Consider the following 9006-nt stretch of genomic DNA (forward strand, 5'->3'; position numbering starts at 1 on the left):
GTCTTAAAAAAAAAAAAAAAGAAACGTAAAGAAAAGCAGTCCTTCTAGCTGTTAGATCTATACTTTTGTGAGAACATGATGTTTGGAGCTGCTGCTACTTAGCCAACCATGAAGGGAGATATGAACAAAAACACTGCCAAGGGCATAGCTAAAAGAGGGACAACAAGTGGGATCCAATGACATCATTGAACCACCAAAACAACTATGGTTCTTATTATTTTAGCACTTCTAGTTAGGTCACCCATTATTTGCAGCCAAAAGCATTTTAACTGATAAATTTCCCATGGCCTACAGGCTAAGACCTACGCTGAACTATTAAAAAAGTCTTTCATAAGTTTGCCTTAGCTAGGTATTCACCACATTCCCAACCACTTCCATATTACACTTTTTGCACTAGCAAAACTGAACACCCATAAACCCTTGTGAAGTTCACTCAAGTGTCTTAGCTTTAGATTTGCTGTTCCTTCTGCCAAGCATGGAATCTTGTCAGTTGTTCCTTCTGTTAAGGATCATTCTTCTGACTTTGTACCTGGCAAACTTCCACTCACTCTGCATGCTTACCTTATATCCCACCCACTGTTTTAAAACTTTAATTCTTTACCATAAAGTGTCTGGCACATAAAAATACATAATAAATACAGAATAAATGATAATTAGAAGCTCCCAGAGGGCATCTGGCACACAAAAAGCACTGAATAAAGTAGTAAACAATAAAAATTACAATGATCATAATAAGCACCTGACTCTATTTTTTAAATGTTTGTATTTTGTGGTTAGCTGATGTGGATTTGGAAAAAAAAAAAAGGAAGCTGGGCATGGTGGCTTACACCTGTAATCCCAGCATTTTGGGAGGCCAAGATGGGTGGATCACCTGAGATCAGGAGTTCGAGACCAGCCTAACCAACTTGGTGAAACCCCATCTCTACTAAAAATACAAAATTAGCCGGGTGTGGTGGTACATGCCTGTAATCCCAGCTACCTGAGAGGCTGAGGGAGGAGAATTGCTTGAACCTGGGAGGCGGAGGTTGCAGTGAGCCAAGCCAAGATTACACCACTGCACTCCAGCCTGGGCAACAAGAGCAAAGAAAAGAAATAAAATGTTTGCATTCTGTAACACTAGAAAAATGCTTAGTACCTAAAAGATACTTGACAGTTATTTGCTAAGTAAACAATTCTAGAAATCAGTTACGTTTTCACTGAAAAACCACAAATGAAATAGAACAGCTCTATTCTATTATGAAAACTTTAAAGACCAAAACTATATCTGTTCCATAGTCATGTTTCTTGCAACTTGCAAAACCTAACCTATAAAAGTTCTTTGATAAATATGTACTAAATTAAATGTGTCTTCATGCAGTTCAGATTATACAGTGCATTCAATGTCACATCCAGGTAGCACAGTACCATTTTTGTCATGGTGAAACATTTCTGACCGGGCACAGTGTCTCAAGCCTGTAATCCCAACACTTTGGGAGGCCAAGGTGGGCAGATCACCTAAGGTCAGGAGTTTGAGACCAGCCTGGCCAACATGGTGAATCTGCGTCTCTACTAAAAATACAAAAATTGGCCGGGCGTGGTGGCAGGTGCCTGTAATCTCGGCTACTCGGGAGGCTGAGGCTGAGGCAGGAGAACCGCTTGAACCTGGGATGCGGAGGCTGCAGTGAGCCGAGATCGCACCATTGCACTCCAGCCTGGGCAACAAGAGTGAAACTCCATCTTGAAAAAAAAAAACCAAAAAAACATTTCTGTACTTTTTTTTTTTTTAGAGTCTCCCATTGGATATTTTTGTACTTTCATTATAATTCATTGAGCCCAGAGTTGAGATATTTGAATATTCATCATGATAATCTTTTAGCTAATGATAACGGAGTGTTTTATTCTAATAAAATTACTGTTATCACAATTATCCAGCAGACAGAAGAACACACCTTTTTTTTTTTTTTTTGAGATGGAGTCTCATTCTGTCACCCAGGCTGGAGTGCAGTGATGCAATCTTGGCTCACTGCAACATCCGCCTCCTGGTTCAAGCCATTCTCCTGCCTCTGCCTCCTGAGTAGCTGGGATTACAGGTGCGTGTCACCACACCCAGCTAAGTTTTGTATTTTTAGTAGAGACAAGGTTTCACCATATTGGCCAGGCTGGTGTTGAACTCCTAACCTCATAATCCGCCTGCCTAGGCCTCTGAAAGTGCTGGGATTATAGGTGTGAGCCACCGCACCTGGCCAGAAGCATCCTATTTCAACTTAGGTTGAATAAAATCAGTAATAATGAGATTTTGTTAGTTTAAGAGTAAGTAATATGACTTGTGCTTCTCAACAAGGAATTGCTTTTCTGACTTCTGTATTCAGTATCTTTAAAAAATAATTTCCTATTGGTATTGGTGCACACTGGCTAAGTTCTGCAGTTCTTACTGCCATTTGTTTATGGTACCAGAAAGATACTGTTGAGTTCCCACTTTTAAAGATAGTTAATTTTTAGTGACACAAATCACTATGTAATGACACGTGAACAATACAGGTTTGAACTGCACAAGTCCACCTATATGTGGACTTCTTCACCTCTGCCAGCCCAAGACAGCAGGACCAACCTCTCCTCTTCCTCCTACTTCTCAGTCTACTCAACATGTTGACAAGCAGGATGAAGACCTCTATGATAATCAACTTCCACTCAATGAGTAGTAAATACATTTTTTCTTCTTTAATGATTTTCTTAATCATAATTTCTTTCTTGTAGCTTACTTTACTATAATACATTATATAATACGTATATGTAATACATGTTAATTGACTATATTATCATAAGGCTTGCAGTCAACAGTAGGCAATTAGTAGTTAAGTTTTGGGGGGAGTCGAAAGTTAATGCAGATTTTCAGCTGCACAGGGATCACCAGTCCTAACATGCACATTGCTCAAGGGTCAACTGTAATTAATATTCATTTAATAAACACAAACCATTTATTATAAAAATTAAATAGAATATCCATTTTTTTATAACAAGTCTAGTTCATTACAATGTGATTATAAAGGAAATACACAACATACTAACTTAAAAACCTTTTTTCCTATTTATACAAAAATTTCATATAGGAATTTAGAAATGATAACTAAGTAAATGAATTTTTTTCAGGTAGTACCGTTTGACATAATAAATAACTACAAGTAACTTCTTAAATAATTCTGAATTCTAGATTACTAAGAGAAATTAAGAAAAAATACACATGTACCTTATTCACTGATTTTTTTTAACTGCTTTTCTGTGATCAACACTTCCTTATTTCTACTTTTTTATCCATGGTATTTACCAAGAATAATTCACTATCAGAAGTCTTACCTGAATTACTATTTTGAGAAGAATTTTTAGGTATCCTTTCTTCTTTATATTCTGAAATTAGTTGGTGACTGCTATGTATAGAAAAATGTAATATATAAAATTATTTTAATACTGATACAAAAAAAATTTACCAAATATCTCAAAATCTTAAGAGTATTTCAGTCAATATCAGAGCTAACAGCAGAACTTTAATTATCACATACACTTCAAATATGTAAGCTCTACAAACTTTCTTTTTTTTTTTTTTTGAGACAGAGTCTTACTCTGTTGCTCAGGCGGGAATGCAGTGGTATGATCTCGGCTTACTGCAACCTCCGCCTCCCAGGTTCAAGTGATTCTCCTGCCTCAGCCTCCCGAGTAGCTGGGATTACAGGCGCCCGTCACTAAGTTCAGCTAATTTTTTGTATTTTTAGTAGAGACAGGGTTTCACCATGTTAGACAGGCTAGTCTTGAACTCCTGACCTCGTGATTCGCCTGCCTCGGCCTCCCAAAGTGCTGGGATTACAGGCGTGAGCCACTGTACCTGGCCCAAACTTCTTATTAAGCTTCACATTAAAGAAGAAAAACAGTAAGGTGAAATAGTTATGAAGTAAGGGCAGTATAGCTCAGCAAATTAACTAGAGTTAGCTTGACATAATGGAAAGTGTTCTGAACCCAGAAGAAGTCCTAGCTCTGTAACCAACAGCTATTTGTTTTTGGACAAGATGTTCCTCTTAGGCTCAACGTCTTCTAAAAAATAAGGATTTCACTGCCTTATTTCACTACGGTTATAAAGATTTAACAAGATAACACTTTTTAAATGCTCAGAGAAATAGTAAAGAAATGGAATAATTTGTTCCTGAATTTTCTTGCTGAAACTATTTTGGAATCCCAAACAAAACCCAATTAAACATTTCTCCAAAGGTTCTAATATTCAAATGTTACCACTTTCAGAAAATATTACTAAGTCCTAATTTTGGTTATTAGTTATTCTATTCTTTGTGGTTTCCAATCTCAGTAAATTTCATAATTTGTAACTGAATTCACTTATAAATATAGCATCTCATTAAACTAGATAACAGAATTGTCCCTTATTACTGAACTAACTGATCACAGCAAGGGCAGAAAAGATAAATAAAAATAAATAAAATAAGAGATATAATTTCATCCCAGGAACTTTAATAAAGTTATGTACACAGATAATTTGATATACTTTACCAATTTAGTATCTTGCCTGTCTGTGTAGAATTAACTACTTCTACTAACAGACATAAGCATCTTGCGTGCTCATCTTTAAATTACCACCAAGGCTAAAAGGATGGGACAAAAAAGAGGCCTCTTGTCTCACTGGGGTATTATATAGAAGCCCTTTGATGGCAAAAACCTATGCTGAGTTTACTTATCTAAAGTAGGCAAAGATTTAAATGAAGAATTCTCCATTTCTTCTCCAGTCTGATATAATACATTACAATTGAAAGTCAGCTAAGGGTCAGGTAAGAGCCACCTGCAGGCTTAAAACAATATTACTAATAATGGTGGCCAGGTGTGGCAGCTCATGCCTATAATCCAAGCACTTCGGGAGGCCGAGATGGGTAGATCACTACAGCCCAGGAGTTCGAGGCCAGCCTGGGTAATATGGCGAAATCCCATCTCTACAAAAATACAAAACTTAGCTGGGTGTGGTGGCACATGCCTATAGTCCCAGCTAGTCGGGAGACTAAGGCAGGAGGATTGCTTGAGCCCGAGAGGTGGACATTGCAGTGAGCCAAGATGGCACCACTGCACTCCAGCCTGGGTGACAGAGCCAGACTTTGTCTCAAATAATAATAACAATAAAGGTAATAATAGGAGTCACAGTTTCAGCTAATGATGCCAATAAGCGTGGGCTAGGCACCGAATTAAATGCTATATAATCTTACTTAAATACAACCACCTTGAGATATATTTAGTATCCCCCTTTTCATATCAGAAAACATTTGGTGATAAGTAAGTTCCCCAAGCTTACACACTTAACAAGTGGGAAAGCAAGGAATTAAATCCACTCTTGTGTGAATTTAAAGCCTCTTTTCTCTTTATCACCCATCTATGGCTTGTCTTCAATAAAGGAAAAGTTTATCCAATTAAAACTGTCTTTCTTCCCTTTGCCCATACCAATTAAAAATAAAAACATCAAAATATACTAAAAATAGAAAAGGAAAAAAATAATGAAACGATAGTATCTGGTAATAGCAATCAATAGTCACCTAGGGATAACTTAAGTATTCTTCAAAGAACACAGCAACTTAAAGCCAAGAGGCACCCAAAAAAATGATTTCAAACTGCTATTGATGTTTAATACAGCATTTCTGAAGGAAAAGCGCATAAACAGAGGTTAGAACATCACCATAAAAGGGTTAAGAAGTTCAATATTGAGTTAAAAAGTTGCCGGGCGCAGTAGCTTACACCTGTAATCCCAACACTTTGGGAGGCCAAGGTGGGCGTATCACGAGGTCAGGAGTTCGAGACCAGCCTGACCAACATCGTGAAATCCTGTCTCAACTGAAAGAAAAAAAATACGAAAATTAGCCAGGCACGGTGGTGCATGCCTGTAATTCCAGTTACTCAGGAGGTTGAGACATGAGAATCGCTTGAACCTGGGAGGCGGAGGTTGCAGTGAGCCTAGATTGCGCCACTGCACTCCAGCCTGGGTGACACAGGGAGACTACATGTCAAAAAAAAAAAAAAAAAAAGTAAACTAAAAGTTAAAGTCTACATTTTATAAAACTTATAGAACTGGTAAGAAACCTCTTTAGCTAACAGATCACATGGCCAAAAACATGCGTTTACAAATAACAAACATCAGTCAATATTATGAGAAGAGGAATCCTACTGTATAGCCTTTTATATTGCCCAATCCAAGCAACTGCTTTACTACCTGATTTGTGTTGCTATTTGTCACTATATCCCCATAATTACGTTAACCTTCTTATTAGTATTTCTGACTTGAGTGAGAAACAGCAACAGAATCACTGTTGCCCCTCAAGAACAACCAGCAGGTTTAAAAAATCTGTAACATGCAAAACGCAGATCTAAAACACCTTTTAAACACACAGGTTTAAAAAAAACAAAACAAAACCAGCTACTGTACCTTTCCAACTTATCCACTGCATTTACATTTGCTTTTTTCTTTATTAAAAATTCCACCATTTGCTGCTTTTTTCCATTTACTGCAAGTAGAAGTGGTGTGAGGTCATCCTGTGAGACAGCAAAAATAATTTAAAATGCATAAAATGACATATTTCTTGGCTGAACTGAAAACCCTATGTCAGATCCTATGAATTGAAACATATAAAATAGAAAACAAATAAAAAACACTTGCTTCCCTTGAAACACCCCTCCTCTGCCTCACCACATGAACTCCAGTCATCTCCAAAACTCACTTCAAACGTTTACCGGTTCTAAGAATATTTGCTTCTATCACACCATTTGGCATGGCATATTGTATTTACTGTATTGTTTCCCATCAAAACCAAGAGTTTCTAGGCTGGGCACAGTGGCTCACGCCTGTAATACCAGCACTTTGGGAGGTCGAGGTGGGCGGATCACCTGAGGTCAGGAGTTCAAGACCAGCCTGGCCAACATGGCAAAACCCCATCTCTATTAAAAATACAAAAATTAGCCAGACATGGTGGTGGGTGCCTGTAATCCCAGCTACTCGGGAGGCTGAGGCAGGAGAATTGCTTGAACCCAGGAGGCAGAGGCAGAGGTTGCAATGAGCCGAGATCGTGCCTTTGCACTTCAGCCTGGGAGACAGAGCAAGACTCTGTCTCAAAAAAAAAAAAGAAACAAACAAACAAAAAAAGATTTGCCTGTAACAAATTGTGTCTTCACAAGTATTTATAATAAATGCATAAAAAAAGGTGCACTGCCTAATAAGTATAAACATTTAAAGTAAAATCTTAGACAAGTTATTTTAAAATACTTTCATTGAGGGAATGCTTGCGCTTCCAAATATGGAAAACTAACCCTTACATATGTTGCTGTTGAAACAAATGTATTTCAAATATTGTAAAAATAAAGTTGGTTGATCTATACCTTGTTTTTTGCTTCAATATTTGCATCATACAAAAGCAGCTTTGTTGCTACTGGTATGTCCTCATTATAGATAGCATAGTGGAGAGCAGTGTTGCCATGGACATCGGCAAGATTTGGATCAGCACCATGTTCTAGTAGAATAGTTGCACATTCCTCTTCCTGGCATTGTACAGCCTGCCAGTATTAGACCAAGAAACAGATCATAAATTCTAGGAATGCAAAATAAACACACCACAGGTTTCACCAATTAGTTATATTTTAATGAGATAAATTCATTTTCATTCTATGTATTTAAGTCAAATCCATCTCATGCTGAAAGAGCTGGCTACTATATACCTTCATCAGAGCTGTCCTGTTTTCGTTGTCACAGACGTTCAGCTGGCATTTTCTGTCCACCAGGAGAGTTACTACTTCTGGATGACCATTGGCACAGGCCAAATGTAGAGCCTGTCTCTTATACACATCTAGATGTGTATAAGAGACAGGTGTAGAGCAGTCCTATGAGAGTGAGAGGACTTGTTGGCAAAGTGTAGTCCACTGTCTCAAAACATACAATGATTCATAAAACTATAAACATTAAATAGCATGTTGATACAGTTTGGCTGTGTCCCCAACCAAATCCTAAATTGCAGTTCCCATGATCCCTACGTGTGGTGAGGGGGACTCAGTGGGAGGTAACTGAATTATGGGGGGGTGGTTCCCCTGTGCTGCTGCTCTTGTGATAGTGAGGTTTCACAGTATCTGACGGTTTCATAAGGGGCTTTTCCCCCTTTTGCTTGGCACTTCTCCTTGCGGACACCATGTTAAGGACATGCTTGCTTCTCCTTCCCCCATGATCGTAAGTTTCCTGAGGCCTCCCCAACCAGGCTGAACTGTGAGTTAATTAAACCTCTTTCCTTCATAAATTACCCATATAATAAAGGGTATGGCTTTATTGGCAGCATGGGAACAGACTAATACATATGTTAATCCTCTGCCTTCAAAACAAGTATTTAATTTTCTCCTGAAAAAAGTACAATACTGATTAGCTCTTACTACTCACCACATTAATGAAAGAGCAACCTATTTGAATAGAAAAGGCTTGACCTTTGGATTCAGTTCAACTTGGGGTTGAATCCTACTTTAAGCTCTGTCATTTACTCATTACGGCTTAGTAAGTGCCTCAGTTTCCTCATCAATAAAATGGGGATCAAAATAGTAACTATCTCATAGGACACCACTGGGATGCTTAAATGAGAATCTATGCAAAATGTTTAGAACAGTTCGTAGCACAAATAAGAGCTCAATAATTCTTAGATATAATTACCATTACTACTGTTTAACAAAAATGTTTAATTAAATGAAATGATACAATTATACCTAGTTGACACTATGTTTTAAAGACCAGAGATAAGGCCAGGCATGGTGGCTCATGCCTGAATCCCAGAACTTTGGGAGGCTGAGGTAGGATGACTGCTTGGGTCCAAGAGTTTGAGACCAGCCTGGGCAACACAGTGAGACCCCATCTCTACAAAAAAACTTAAAAAGGGCCGGGCGCGGTGGCTCAAGCCTGTAATCCCAGCACTTTGGGAGGCCGAGACGGGCGGATCACGAGGTCAGGATATCAAGACCATCCTGGCTAAC

General features: G+C 38.3%; 1 protein-coding gene across 2 annotated transcripts in view; it reads right to left on the reverse strand.

Annotated features, from left to right (window-relative positions):
* Window positions 1-9006, reverse strand: part of ANKRD26 (ankyrin repeat domain 26) — a 100512-nt gene that overhangs the window by 86836 nt on the left and 4670 nt on the right. For both annotated transcript variants that reach the window (XM_011969107.1, XM_011969106.1), the window contains exons 2-5: window positions 7720-7834; window positions 7384-7557; window positions 6437-6543; window positions 3331-3401 (exon numbers count right to left, since the gene is read on the reverse strand). In XM_011969107.1, the coding sequence (XP_011824497.1) occupies window positions 3331-3401; window positions 6437-6543; window positions 7384-7557; window positions 7720-7834 (467 nt within the window). The remainder of the gene's footprint in view (window positions 1-3330; window positions 3402-6436; window positions 6544-7383; window positions 7558-7719; window positions 7835-9006) is intronic.

Source organism: Mandrillus leucophaeus, unplaced genomic scaffold (assembly GCF_000951045.1).
Source record: "Mandrillus leucophaeus isolate KB7577 unplaced genomic scaffold, Mleu.le_1.0 Scaffold872, whole genome shotgun sequence".
In the NCBI taxonomy this organism is placed as follows: domain Eukaryota; kingdom Metazoa; phylum Chordata; class Mammalia; order Primates; family Cercopithecidae; genus Mandrillus; species Mandrillus leucophaeus.